The 14557-nt window shown below is 41.4% G+C and overlaps 2 protein-coding genes across 6 annotated transcripts; one reads left to right on the top strand and one right to left on the bottom strand.

The window, feature by feature from the left end:
- The first annotated feature begins 451 nt into the window (after positions 1-451).
- sephs1 (selenophosphate synthetase 1) lies at positions 452-6179 on the top strand. Of its 5 annotated transcripts, none has more exons than XM_076733526.1 (11): positions 452-480; positions 1780-1806; positions 2350-2472; positions 2610-2706; positions 2833-2936; positions 3074-3181; positions 3321-3475; positions 3589-3679; positions 3783-3882; positions 4138-4350; positions 5057-6179. In XM_076733526.1, exons 3-11 carry the CDS (start codon positions 2377-2379, stop codon positions 5269-5271), a joined length of 1179 nt encoding a protein of 392 aa, XP_076589641.1. In that variant the 5' UTR covers positions 452-480; positions 1780-1806; positions 2350-2376; the 3' UTR covers positions 5272-6179. The 5 variants fall into 5 exon arrangements, with proteins under 5 accessions (XP_076589641.1, XP_076589646.1, XP_076589644.1 ...); XM_076733529.1 differs by having other exon boundaries at positions 466-480; positions 1765-1806; XM_076733530.1 differs by lacking the exon at positions 452-480 and adding an exon at positions 1118-1240.
- A 1067-nt stretch (positions 6180-7246) lies between these two features.
- cpt1b (carnitine palmitoyltransferase 1B (muscle)) lies at positions 7247-14557 on the bottom strand. Its single transcript, XM_076732703.1, has 19 exons — positions 14366-14557; positions 13009-13161; positions 12750-12889; positions 12384-12555; positions 12133-12234; positions 11372-11509; positions 11130-11207; positions 10751-10858; positions 10480-10564; positions 9899-10094; positions 9619-9804; positions 9411-9516; positions 9209-9325; positions 8949-9113; positions 8680-8814; positions 8047-8199; positions 7802-7915; positions 7605-7697; positions 7247-7494 (listed from the first exon to the last, which is right to left on the bottom strand). Exons 2-19 carry the CDS (start codon positions 13147-13149, stop codon positions 7360-7362), a joined length of 2364 nt encoding a protein of 787 aa, XP_076588818.1. The 5' UTR covers positions 13150-13161; positions 14366-14557; the 3' UTR covers positions 7247-7359.

Raw genomic sequence — 14557 nt, 5'->3', positions numbered from 1 at the left:
AATTATATAAAAAAAAAAACAAGTTCACGAATGCAACTTTATAAACCTCAGCCTTTCTTAAATACCTACACTTTAAAACAAACCATATTATGTTGTTGTAGGTGCAATTGGAGGGAAAACAGTAAATTAAAGGTACACTCCATTGTAGAGATTTTGTTGCCAGACTTCACAGCTCATTAAAGGGGATGTTAAAGCCGCCACTGTGCAGGCAGAGGACCCTTTGAGATCTCGTGAGTTTCCTCTTTGTATTGTAAACCGTATACTGTTTCATTAAGATTAAGCGTGGTCGGATACGTATACTCATTCAAATATATTTAATTATACGCGGTAACGAGATTTTTGTTGTCTTTAAGCCCGAGTTAGAAAACAAACATGTCTTACTTTTCGTCAGGCTTTGTCGGAGGACGCCCAATTCTGGCCCCATTGCATTCTGGTGCCGTCCCCGCTCTTCTGTCGGGATCCACCGCTAACGTGAAGCTGGTAAGGATAAACTGGTCAGAGCAATTAAAGGGGAAATGTTGCAAGAATATAACTCCGCTTTGGTCCTAAAATCGCATCTAGGGCAATTGTAAACACTTCTATTGCACCATATCATCACAAACTTTTCACAAGTCGCATGTTTTGTGCTGTTTTATTGATACGAAGTCTGATGTTGCACACATCGCATGGCGTGGGACAGGAAAGGGTTAATTTTTTCCGCCGCCGACATTTTTGTTCGGCGCTCTACGGCAACTTTTCAACGTACATGTGCAACGAGCTGGCGCTAACTTTAATAACTGTGCATCACATTTAGGCTATGGCTTGCACAGTGTGCCTTTCTGAATGTATTACAGCTTGCAAACTGGGGCACTCTTTGTTGCACAGAGCTGCTCATGCTCATCAGCTCATGCATGGATCAGCGTTTGCAAGCAGGCGCTAACGTTAGCACGGAAACGAAAACTGCATTTTCAGAAAAATACACATTAACATGAAAGATGTGGCTATCGCTGTCACCACACGTGTGTAAGAGTTGAGCGCCCAGTTGTTATAACGGGGTGTACATTACGCCGAAAAGACGCGTTTACCTTTAGTTAGCACTAATATTGTTAGCCAGCGCCTGAGGGTTGAATGAATTTAGCAGCGTTTTGTGTCTTGAACACTCCCACAGCGCGCTCACCGAGGCCCCTTCAGCGAGTTGCAGTAGTTCAAACAACAAACTGGGGTCATAAGCGGCCAATAACTGGACTGGCTTCTCTAACAGGTGGCCAGATGTTCGCGTTATCGTGGCTCATTCATTTGTTTGTTTTGTTGAAATTCGAAATATGAGACGGTCAGTGCACACCAGCATATTTTGAAATCTGAAGTTGCCAGTGGGGGATGTGAGTGGCACAAACAGATGTTAATGAGAAGCCTTTGATTGGTGCAATTGTTACTAAATTGATAGAATGTATTAAATATTATGCATTTAAACGAAAGCACACCTGGATTTATTGTTTTATTCTTCATTTATTTTTACAATGTCAGTGTAATTTTACCCTGGTTATACACACATACATCTGGATAATCTAATCCAGTCCAGTCCAGTCCAGTCCAATACAACTACATCTGTGAATTGTTAATTTAATGTTGAGGCGGTGTCAGAGGGGTGCTGATGTAATTCTGGCTATGTTTGTACCAATGCAAGCTAACTTTTGATGTTAGCTTGCGTTGGTAAGATGTACCTGTAATATTTTGTTTACAAATCACTGATACTTACTCTTAATAAATGTTGATTCAACTCTGTAGTTATTTCTGTCACAGGGACAAAAGATGACAAGAGCTGAAACGGTTAGTCAATTAATTGATTATTTTATCCATAGTAAATTGATCCACAACTATTTTATTAATTGTTTAAATAGTTTCCTGTTTCTCAGTTGTGATGATTTGCTGTTTTTTTTTTTTTTTTTTTTTTTTTTTTGTAATATAATTGTAAACTAAGTAATGAGCCTAATGTCTTTTAGGTTTTGGATTGTTGCTGAGACAAAACGAGAGACGTTTAAATGCATTAGCATGGGCTTTTTCTGCAAATGTAACTGCTATTTTGCACCATTTTCTGATATTTCATAAACTAAATAATGAATTGATTAATCAGGAGTAGAACTGGCAGATTAATTGCCTATTAAAATTACTATTAGTTGCAGCTCTCTGACACAGTCTTACAGAATTAACAGTATAAGCTGCATGATGGCAGGATTCATCGCAGTGCTTTTGCTTCAGATTGTACAGATGCTTATATTATGTAAAGATTTTCTTCTTGCCCTTTGTGACACCCAAACAGGGTTTCTAATCACCACTTTCATTGCTCTGTCCCGGTCATTGACGTGGTTGTAGTGGTGAAGGCCCAGACTTTCTTCAGACATGTCCGTGAGGGAGTCCTTTAACCCTGAAAGCTATGAGCTGGACAAGAACTTCCGGCTCACACGCTTCGCTGAGCTCAAAGGCACAGGCTGCAAGGTTGGCTCTCCTGATCAAAAACTACCTTGAATGTATTGTTGTCTTTGTATAGCTACACAAATTCATAAGTGTTCCAGCAGATAAGAAATATGATATAAAAATAACTGGAGAATGGTGGCTGTTGTCTTGGGTCACAGGTGCCCCAAGATGTGTTACAGAAGCTGCTAGAAACCCTACAAGAGAACCACTATCAAGAAGATGAACAGTTCCTGGGGGCAGTTATGCCTCGATTAGGTAATTATGTTTTCATATCAAATAACAAATTACGAAATGGTAATAAGGCCAAAACACATGTACACTCACATGTACACAAACAGAACATAAACCTCTTCAAAACATCACATGCTTTTATTTTTGAAGGCATAGGCATGGACACCTGTGTGATCCCCCTCAGACATGGAGGTCTTTCTCTGGTCCAGACGACAGATTACATCTACCCCATCGTGGATGACCCCTACATGATGGTATGGATCTCCTCTTTTAATATGGTCCTATTAACTGTACAGACGTGTGACAAATGGAGGGGTGTCACTGTTTGATGTGGGCTCGCTTTACACACCAGCCCTTTCTCTGCTTATTTTACAGTATTTCTATTTTGTAGGGGAGAATTGCTTGTGCCAATGTTCTAAGTGACCTGTACGCCATGGGAGTGACAGAGTGTGACAACATGTTGATGCTTCTGGGAGTCAGCAACAAAATGTCAGAGAAGGTAAGAGTCATGTCTGTCAGTTCGCTCCTTTTTAGATCCTGTGTCTGGAAAAGTAACTGCGAGGAACCAGTTGTGTTAATTATTATTGTTATTATGCTGTGCTCCCCGTCTGTGCTCTGAATTTCCTGGATCTTTACAGGAGAGAGACAAAGTCATGCCACTGATCATCCAGGGATTCAAGGATGCATCGGAGGAGGCAGGCACATCTGTAACAGGAGGACAGACGGTACTCAACCCCTGGGTGGTGATGGGAGGAGTTGCTACAACAGTCTGCCAGCCCAACGAATTTATCATGTGGGAATGACTTGATACTTCACATTTCTGTGTTTCTGCTGCTCACGCTTTCTTCAAAAATGCATTTTGTTCTAATGCAAAAAATCCTTGATGCCATGTTTGACATTTCTCAGGCCAGACAATGCAGTGCCAGGAGACGTGTTGGTTTTGACCAAGCCGCTCGGAACACAAGTGGCCGTTGCAGTACACCAGTGGTTAGATATTGTAAGTCCACGGACTCACTCATGAATCGTTTTGTGTGGACACTTGTTGTTTTTAAGGATGGGTTGTGCCATTGGGGTTATGTGTTTTGTTTTTTATCTGTCAGCCTGAAAAGTGGAACAAGATCAAGTTGGTGGTAACCCGGGAAGATGTAGAGCTGGCATACCATGAAGCCATGATGAACATGGCTCGGCTCAACAGAACAGGTAAAACCACGGTGAAGGTGTCCACATAATTGATTTACAGTCAGAACTGGCTTATACTACATTTTTCAAATAAAGAGGCATGTTAGGATGAGCATAACTACATCAGCTGTTGGACAGAGAAACACTGAATAGGAGCAGCCTCTGCAGCAGCTCCACTGTATTTCGCCTCCTATGGCTCAGTAGCTTCTGATAATAATCCATGGCAGCAACGTTTAATTGACTAGCTTCTAAGTCTCTTTCCGTCTTCCTTTGTAGCGGCTGGTCTCATGCACACCTTCAACGCTCACGCAGCCACTGACATCACAGGGTTCGGGATCCTCGGCCACGCTCAGACGTTGGCGCGGCAACAACGAAGCGAAGTGTCATTTGTCATCCACAACCTCCCAGTGCTCGGCAAGATGGCCTCTGTGTCCAAGGCCTGCGGGAACATGTTTGGACTCATGCATGGCACCTGCCCTGAAACATCAGGTGTGTGTTTGTATGTGTATATGTGCCTCTGTTGCTTCCTGTCTTCCCTAACAAATGTATGTAAAGTTTATTTACAGTAAAGGGTACTTTTTTTTTAGAATGAACATCACAAATGCAGAACATAACAAAACATTAATGTAAGGCTCTTCCATGGTCTGGGGGCCACACCAATAAAGCCCGGTGTTATTAAAGGACCAGTGTCCTTTTTGCCAGGGTTTAGTGGCATCTAGTGGTGAGGTTGCAGATTGCAGCCAAATGAATGCCTCTCGCCTCACCGCTCTCTTTCCAAGCATGTAGGCGAACCAACAGTGTTTGTGAAACTTGTGAAGAGGACCAGAGGCCCTCTCTAGAGCCAGTGGTTTGTCTGTTCCGGGCTACTGTAGAAACATGGCAGTCTCCACGGAAGAGTGCCCGCTCCCTCAGTAGATATAAAGAGCTCATTCTAATTACTATGCACTTATGAAAACATGCATATGCACATTATATTTAATTTAATAGACCCCCTTAATCCTGTATAGATTTATCCAGTCAGAAAGACAGGACGAGACCCACTGCATGCAGCCCCATCTCACACTGAACTACTGTGATCAGCATCAGAACAAACACTGCTGGTTAGATCAGCAGTGGGAAAGCTGAGCACTCACCAGCAACATTAAAGTCCTCTTTTAAGACCCTTGAGACCGACCAAATCTCCCTTTCTTCACAGGAGGCCTGCTTATCTGTCTGCCACGGGAGCAGGCCGCCCGCTTCTGTGCCGAGATCAAATCCCCAAAATACGGCGAGGGCCACCAAGCGTGGATCATCGGGATTGTAGAGAAAGGAAACCGTACGGCTCGCATCATTGACAAACCGCGGATCATAGAGGTGGCACCACAGGCGGCCACGCAGAATGTCAACCCAACCCCTGGTGCAACTTCTTAATCCTCCTTTGCTGCATCATAGACCGGAAACCCAAGAGCTCTGCTGAGTGATTTTAGACACATAAACTACAAAATCATCCTAGAGTGTTGAAATATATACACAAAATAGTATGTACACAGAAAAGACTGGGTTGGCATGTATCAACATGAAAAACAGCCCCACACAGTGGCCCAAGGGGGCATGTCATCACCCAGTGGACTCAACCTGCAGTATCCCCATGATAAAAATGGTAAAGAAATAGAGCATACTTAAAATCCATTTGCCTTTCGTGTCTGTTGTATTCTTTTATGTTAAATGTGCATGATTGGCAAGCAGCTTCTGATAAGAGGATGATGATGGTGATGATGATGACAATAATCAGATACTGATGATTCATTTTGAATCTTAGGAAGTCTGGTCTCTGTTGCCTCTTTGGGTCTTTTAAAGTTGCTCTCATCAAGCAAGCGGACCGCGTGATGGTGCTTTTGTTTGTCCGTTCACTTTGTACAGTTATAAAGCCTAGTTTTAGTTCATTGCTGTAACTGATGCCTTGAAAGAAACTGAGTGTGACCAGAAAGGTTTGTTTTTTATTACTTTGACTTTTTGTATTGTCCCCACCCAAACTAATAAATATTCAAATAGAAGATGGATTGTTTTTGCCCACTGTCTGGGAGCGGCACACATGTGAACGAACTAAATCAAATGTGATCTTATCTACTTGCAGATTGACATTTACAGTATCACTCGATGCCACTCCTTTGTGCATTAAATCACAGATGAAAAGAAATCTGCATACCCCTCCGGAGATGAACCTTCTATCATCTGCTTTCCCAACATGTCATCATGTTTAGGGTAATTCAGTGTATAGAGTTTGCGCTGTATGGTCCTGGAATTGTGCAACAATAAAAAGCAGTCTGGGTTTTTAACAGCAGGCACTCATCAGTGGGCTTGTTGCATTTATTCAAGATCTGGTACATTTATTTTTGCTCTCCTAATGTTGCCAGGAAATGTGCTGAGAGCAGCCTGAAGTTTACAGCTGATCCAAGTCCAGATCATTGTTGTTTATCAGAATGAATGAATCAGGAAGGCCTCTCAATCTTCATATGCAAAAGAGTTAAACATTAAGAAAATGTTTGATTTTTTTAAAGTGTGGTGTTTCAGCTACACAATTGCTCATGTAAACCAAAAATATTTTAATATTTGAAAGGAAAAAATCCCAATGTCGTATTTGTCATCTCCCTTTAAAATTAGCCATCATTGAATGATCATGTTAAAAACACACAAAGTTAATATGGACAGCTGTAAATTAAAGTGACAGTACACTGATTACTGTGCTTTATATGTGATAATACAAGCTTTGGGAGTCTGGAAATGTTTTGTTTAGGTACCTTAAAAGTGCTTTAACTTTACTTTCAAAAAAAACTAGGAACCTTGCATATAGATGTCAGAAACAAGACCTCCACCCCACCTCTTAAAATAAACTGCTCTTAATAATAGATTGTTTTCTGTGCTTGTTTTTGATCTATTTGTATAATTGTTTAAATTTGTAAAAAGGTACTAGTTTGATTAATTAATTTCTAATTATTCGTATGGCTGCATTTTATTAATTGTGTAAAAGCTGCTGCTGGTCAGCTGTACATCATAGGCCTATAATGATGACCTTAAAATGAACAACGCATTCAGAATCAATGGTGTGTAACAAAGGATTTATGTTTTCAAACAGAACACTGAATTAATTAAGCAGATATATTTACAAGTTTCATATGCACAAACCATAAACCACATATAAAGATTAGATTTACTACATTTATATACAGTCAACGAAAAGAGAAATAACCATTGCAAAAACAAATTTTCCCATGACTAAAGATTACATCTTTCCCTCAGCACCAAAACAAGACAGCTCTGAAAAATATAAATATAAATAAATTAGAGTAACAAGTTTAATTTTTTGTCTGACAGAGTGGAATGACCATTCCTATGATGTGACCCACCACAAAAGTGCAACTGATCACCAGAACATTGTTTTGTTTTGTTTTGTTTTTTTACAAAGAGACTCACAGGGGCTTGTATGTGAGTCAAATGCAGCGTGTCATTCAACAGTGTCTCTTATATGTGCTTTTTCCCATTTTCCCGCTGTGCAAGCTTCACATGCTCTGTCATCTTCTTATCATTTTCAGACTTGAAAAGTGCCTGGATGTCAAGCATGGCCTTCCATATGTGCTGGCCAAACCGGTATGAGTCCTGTAGGTCACACAGAAAAGATATACCAGAGAGAGTGTGTTGACTTTTGAGAGATACTCATGAACACAGATGGATCCTTAATATGCACAGCTCTCATTTTCTGTTCTTACCGTGTCAGGGCTTGAGAACTTGCTGGAGATGTGGAATGTGATGAGGTTTTCTCCAACAATTATATAAGACACACCATAACCATCATCAGCAACCTGTTGGGAGACATCACATGGTGCTATATAACTGAACAAAACCCTCCCAGATCAGGACAACAGGTTGACTTTAGAACTTCTCTCTATGATTAAATTGAACTCACTGGGCCAAATCCACCACCAGCGCCCACATATTTAGGGAACTTGTTGATGTCAACTAAATTGAGCTGCTGCTGTGGAGTCTGGCTGGTAGACAACTTCCAGGGCTCCGAAAGCACCTAGAAGCAAACACATTGCATATTGTATGGAAAGAAGCAGATAAGAAAGGAGATGGCTTGTGACAGGTGCAAAATGTGTGGATCAGAAACCATAAAACAATAGACACAAAATGAATGATTATAGTTCCAACCTTCTTAAGAAATGGTGAGTCAACACCGAAGTATTTGGACACAATGTAGAGACAGAAGAGGTGACGGTCGATACCAGAACCAGTCATGGCCAGACGATACATGTTTTGATGCTTATCTGCTGCCTTCCGAAATAATCCAAGTCTCTGGGAATTCTGATCACAAAAGCAAACAGCAAAGCAGAATAACTTCCAGACTTGTACATATGACATCAACATCGTATCAAAATGACATTATTTCTGTTAATGTGAATGTCAATATAACCCTGCCAAAGCATCCAGGGGTTCAGAGTCCAGGGCAGTGGCATGCAGAGACACATTGCCTCTGGGTCTTGGTGACCAAGTCCTAAGCAGCACACTGCGACCTCAAACTGTGACCTTTTATACGCAAGTGTGTGCTTACACACCATGTCCACTGATTGCGAATTTGTGAGCCAGATAACACACAAATTTGACACCAGATATGTTCAAAGTCTAATTATTCTGCAAAAAAGAAAAAAACCCCATCATTTTCAAATGCATAGTTGGCAGTTAACCATAGTTCAAACCCACAGAGCTTAATTTAACAGACCTCTGTGGCTTCATCACTTCCTGATTTATTTGAAATGTTTGTGTGTGTCTATGTGTTCTGCTTACTGTTGCACCTGCATCCTCCATGGCTCTGACGAATGCAACGGCCTCAGACGTGCAGGAGCGTACCGTCTCTGTCCGACCATCTCTGAACATACGAGTCATCGATGATTCATACGTCAGACAGAACACTCCCTGGTCCTATAAAGCAGATGGATTGGAGTCATTTAGTGATGGTAGATGCAATTAAGTTCAATTAAACATTCAAAAGACAACTGTGAGCAATAATGCCAGTAATGTCACTCCAGAGACAGGATGGTGGATGAATGGCCTACCCTGAACTGGGCCAGCTGCAGGGCCAGCTGAATAAAGGCATCGGGGCTGGTCCTGCACTTCTTGATCAGCCCTTTGCCAAACTCAGTGAACAGACAGCCATGGAAGTCCACGTCATCAGCTATCTGCTTGGCTGATAGGTATGAGGTCTCAATGGCATCTTGGCACTAAAACAGAAAGATGATTAATTAATTTTGTGATGGAAACACAGCTAAAATACCATTAGATCAATTGCAGCAAGTGATGTAAGACTCCACTGCACCTCCTTTGGAATCTGCCACTGTAGTCGAGTGGGATAAGGCAGGCCTTTGTTCACATCGCCTTTACAGTGCCCCTCCTCCGTGTAGCCGAGATGGAAGCAGTCTGTTGCAAGGACATACTACACAGGCAAAACATGACATCTGAAGACATCCACAAACTCTGAAGCATTGTTTTCAAGTATAGCAGTAGAACACATTTTATACCTCCCACATATGTCCAACAATTGGTGCATCAGCCCAAGAATGTTCAACATTTATACCCATTTTTCCATTTGGATAGGAGATCAAGCTGAAAGACTTGTCGAACCACCTGTGAAAAAAGAAAGGCAAATTTTTTTATGGTATCAAACCACAAAAGTCCAACCAGTGCTGCAGCCAATAGCAGAGACCTTTGCTTGACTTCTCTGCCTACCTGTCATAACATTTTCCATGAAGCAAGGATTTGGCATAACTGTCGATCGAGCCGGTCTTCGCGGGGTCATAACCCTGCACCTCATCATCCAGTGTCAGGAAGAAGGCAGCTGACTCAACAGCGTCCAGGGATACTTTGTTTGCTCCCTGGCTGAAATATTTAATCCGAGCTCGAGCCCATGGAACTCTACAAAAGGGGGTGTCAGAAGGAGACAATTTTCCATCTGCTTTTTCATGCGTGTGTGCAGACGTGTCCTGTGCATATATGTATGTTCTTATACCTATTTCCTGCAGTAAGAGCAGCTAATTTGAGTTCTCCTGGCTGAGGTTCTGATGTATCACTGAGGATCCTTTGAAACTGTGTCTCAAGTTCACTGGGTAAGAGGTGGCGCCCTCCAGTGTACAGCCACAACTGGAAGAAACGGCCCTTGTGGTAGACAATCAGGTGCTTACGATCCGTCAGATGCTGCACAATATCTGCGGGGAAGGGCCGACAAGAATAGGAAGGGCATTAGAGATAAGAGGAAAGGTGCAGACAGCTAACTTCAAAGATACAATGTAGAATATTGTTACGATTAAGAACCAGCAGAATTCTTTCGTACAATGAACGTTCCCTTTTAGCCCACATAACTAATCTTGAGTGCCTGCAGTACAGTTATTAGATGGCTAATCAGCACTGGAACATAGTGGACTGGGTGCTAAAACCTTCATGCTAGTTGCATTTGGCACATCTCAGTTAGTGATGTCAAAGCAGGAATTTAAGAGCTGATGGAAAAGATGTGCTGTGACATCAGGTTTCAGTCCAGGACAGCAGGTGCTGTTTGCGCAACGTGTTTGAGTGTTGACCTATGCAGCTGCTTACCTGTGTCAATCCCAGGGATGCGGGTGGTGTTAAACATCCTCTCCATCTGAGTGGAACACATAGGAACAGTCCCCAAAGCCCTCAGCTGAGATGAAGAGAGAAAAAGAAATCATCAGAACGTGCAGTTGGGAAAGAAAATGAATGGTTTTAAAGAAGCAGGAAGGTTGAATGTGTATATTCAGGCTAGAGAGAAGACAGAAGGTAGGAAATGAGAAGAATGAGGGAGAGGAAGAGGGGAATAAAGGATGTGTGGTTTTACAGAGGGCATTACCGGAGCATGTTCACCACGTTCCAGTTTGCGTCTGTACTGCAGCATGGCATGGACCACATTCCCTGCCCGTGCAGCCTGGCGATGTGTCGGGGTCATGTACAAGAGGTCCTTCACATACATACAGTCACCACGCAGGCAAAGCAGACATGAGAAGTCAGCACAAACATACAGAAAGCAGAGCATAAATACAAATCACAAACAGAGACAATTATTCCAAATATTATTTTGGTTTTTGGCATTTAGGTAGATGAAGGAATGATTGTTTATTTGTTAAAATGTCTATTTCATGTTTTCCAACCTTTTACTGTAAAATTTCTGTATGGCTATAATTTAAAAAAGAACATTTCTAATACACTCCACTACACTCCGTCTAGCTTACCATTATATAGAAGTTACTGTTCACCATGATAGGACTCCTGCCCCTGAGGTAGATGTACTCCTCCCACCAGTCACTTACCTAAAGAAGATAACACATTATTATTATTATTATTATTATTATTATTATTATTATTATTATTATTATTATTATTATTATTATTATTATTATTATTATTATTATTATTGCATAACGTCATGTTTCAACTGAGCTCCAGTGCTGTGTCACTCGTAAACACTACTCACATAATTTGTTGCCCACCAGGATTTTAGGATTAGGTATCTTTGCAACTGGGCTGCTTTGGAATCTTTAAAGTCACTGGCTAAAATCTCCATTTGGTTGTACTGTTTGCTGTCCAGCAGAGGACGGACTGACTCAAGGTACTGTGGGAAAACAAACATGGTGCATGTCGTCAGGACAACGGAGCAGCTAGGATGAACAAACAGAGAACCTGGAAGACATGGAGCACATGTGCAGCTTACGGGACATGATTACATGAGTGCTGTAACTTCACAGGGTGTAGGAAAGTAGCTAGAACAGTAGATGTTGGTACAGTTCTGAATGGTCTAACAAGCTACATTCATTCAATGGGTACACAAGCCTTGATTGTGTGCTGGATAGGTTTAAATATAGGTGTAAAATTCAGAAAATTGGTTTTTGCTTTGAAATGATCAAGACATAATGTGACAAATGTTGATGTTTGGATATCAGGTTACACTTACTAACATTTTAATGTAGTTTTGGTTTATGGTCACAGTTGGTTTCTGGCAGTGTGTTTAGACATATTTAGACCATCTACCAGTCTGGCTAGTCAAAGTCCAGCCACAGCCTCAAATGTTTGATGGATTTGATTACAATAAATGAACTTGTCAAAATGCAAAAGACATTTTTTTCAAATACTCACCATCACACACATGGTTAAAAAGGATGTCTTTAACGTATTTCCATGTCATTCATTTCAAGAAACTATCAGTTTGCATTGTGTGTTTGTGGTCGTTGAACTCACCCTGTGAATTGTATCATCCACGCTGGGCACAGGCAGCCGGGGTAAGGAGGCCTGGAAACTATAGAGCAGTGGTCTGCGGCCAGAGAACATCTTCACCAGGCTCTGTAACAAACAAACAACACCCAGAACATTATACGTTACACGACATAACCCTTAATAACAAACCACACCCTCTACACTGAGTGAGGCACACAAAGATTAAACTGACAGTTGTGATGGCAGCCAGATGAAAGATAGAAGGACAATCCTACCAGCCACACTTTGGTTGACGTGCTCATTTTTCCATGAGATTCAAAAATCCATCCATGGTAGGAGAGCAGAGCTTTGAGAGTGTATCTCAAGAGGTAGATGAGGAACAGCCATAGTCCCGTGGCGAACAAGATGGCACTCAGCACAGCCCGGGTCTGCACTGACATATAGTCTCTGCTCAGAAAAGGCACAACACTGCCTTTGTCAATGATGGCGTAACATATGACATGAAAAAAATGCAGAATGACTTTATTTTTTAGATAGCTGACTTACTGCAAGGCTCGTCTAAACAAACCTAAATGTCTGGTAGACTACCCAAAACTGAACCACAAGGAAGGAGGTTACACCGGCTGCAGAAGGTTTCTCACCTGCATGGTAGGTTTTCCTTGATTGCATCAATCATTCCTAGAGAGGGGTCAATGCGGATATACAAGGAACTCATCATGGCAATCACAACTATCAGCCAGCTGGACGGACTGGCAGGATAGACACCAGCCAATACGCCATTCTGTGGATGAGAAGCAAGCAGATTCAGATGAAGATGTCTATTAGAAAGCTTGTCTGTGATCTTATTGAGTGACCTTTGAATGATAACCTAAGTTAGATCTGAAGTGTTGGCCACTGTACCTTGAATTGAATGGCTCGCTTCTTCCATGCTGTCACTCCTGACAGGTAGATGTTTTTGATGACCTCTTCACTCAGTTTAAGGTCCACACCATCCGGGCGCACGGTGAACTGGAAGCCCACCGCCTGATGCGCCTCAGCCATCTCTGAAGAGCACTAATATGGAAATCAAAGAGAAGCTTTTTCAGGTTTCTGACTGGAATTAATGGTTATGATGACGAACACAAAGTTCAGCTGAAGATGTGAGTCCTGATCAAAGCATATTGTGAAATGTTAATGACTGTTTACCTTATCCATATGTTTCAATGTAAAGTTTGCATCATCAAGAAGTACTTCCAAATTTTAGATTCTTTTTTTCATAATGTAAAAATAATCTCGCTTTTGTGGCAGATTTGAATGCTAGTTCTTGATGTGCATATTCCATATCATGTAGTAGTTAAAGATCAGGCAGCACACTCTTATTCCCATCAAGTCCACTGAGTCATACCCAGATTTAGAATCATTTGGCACTTTATCAATTTTTTTAATTTTACTAATTACAACATTTACTAATTACAACATTTTCATAAAGAATAACAAAAAACAGGCAGATTTTCACAGATCTGACTCACAGTTGGGGTATTATTTGAAGGAGAGTTGCACTGTTTGTATGTAATGTTTGCTCATAATGTGATAGGGAAGACCCCTGATATGGGATTTACAGATGCCAGCATCAAAAAACATTCATGTATATACACGGTATAGTAAATCTGAAGGGTTCAGTCATTATCTTTTAAATGCAATTTGCATTTGTGAGAATCTAAACAAAATTATGCAGAGTTTACAAACCACTAAACTACTCCATGTAATGGGCAGGGTGACTGGTTTAGGATTTCTTTTTCCATGTCATATGACTGAACAGTCACCAAGTGGGACAAAGTTCAATGGCCAGATATAGCAGTGCACCGGCTGAGCATGTGCACAGACCTCAGATGGGCATGAAAATATAAACACAGAGTACAACAAATGGCAGCCAAACCCTTTGGTGTTAAAGAACACTGTAAGAATCCAGCAGACAAGATGATGGTTAGAATGGTCATTTTTTACTGAACAAATGAACAAAGATTACTTAGCACTCCACTGTGACATTGAACTTCCCCATCAGGATTTCAACCTGATTTTGCACATGCACAGCTTAACACAGTGAAAACAGCACACTAAAAGATTTCACTGATTTAGCATTTCCATCCCAACCTGTTACTGTATACTCTTGTGTAATTAAAACATGGAGTATACTCTACAACTATTAACCTCTGCAGCCAACACAACAGCATGCAGATGTGAATAGGAATTACAAATAAAAGGCAGACCCACTCTTTACCTTTTGTCAGACCAGAATCAGGATAATCCACTCAGGCAGAGCAAAGCTGTGACTTTGGTTTGTGTCAGTGCGGCAGTGAAATTCCTCTGTAGTCAGGCTCGTATGCTCTGTGTGACTCCTTTGCCCTTGATGTGGCTTTCCTCAGGTAGTGAGATCAGAGCTGTCCTCCCCTGTGCTTTCCAACCCTCCCTC

Source organism: Chaetodon auriga, chromosome 6 (assembly GCF_051107435.1).
Source record: "Chaetodon auriga isolate fChaAug3 chromosome 6, fChaAug3.hap1, whole genome shotgun sequence".
NCBI lineage: Eukaryota > Metazoa > Chordata > Actinopteri > Chaetodontiformes > Chaetodontidae > Chaetodon > Chaetodon auriga.
The sequence above is the reverse complement of the archived record's forward strand: the minus strand, read 5'-3'. Positions and strand labels throughout refer to the sequence as shown.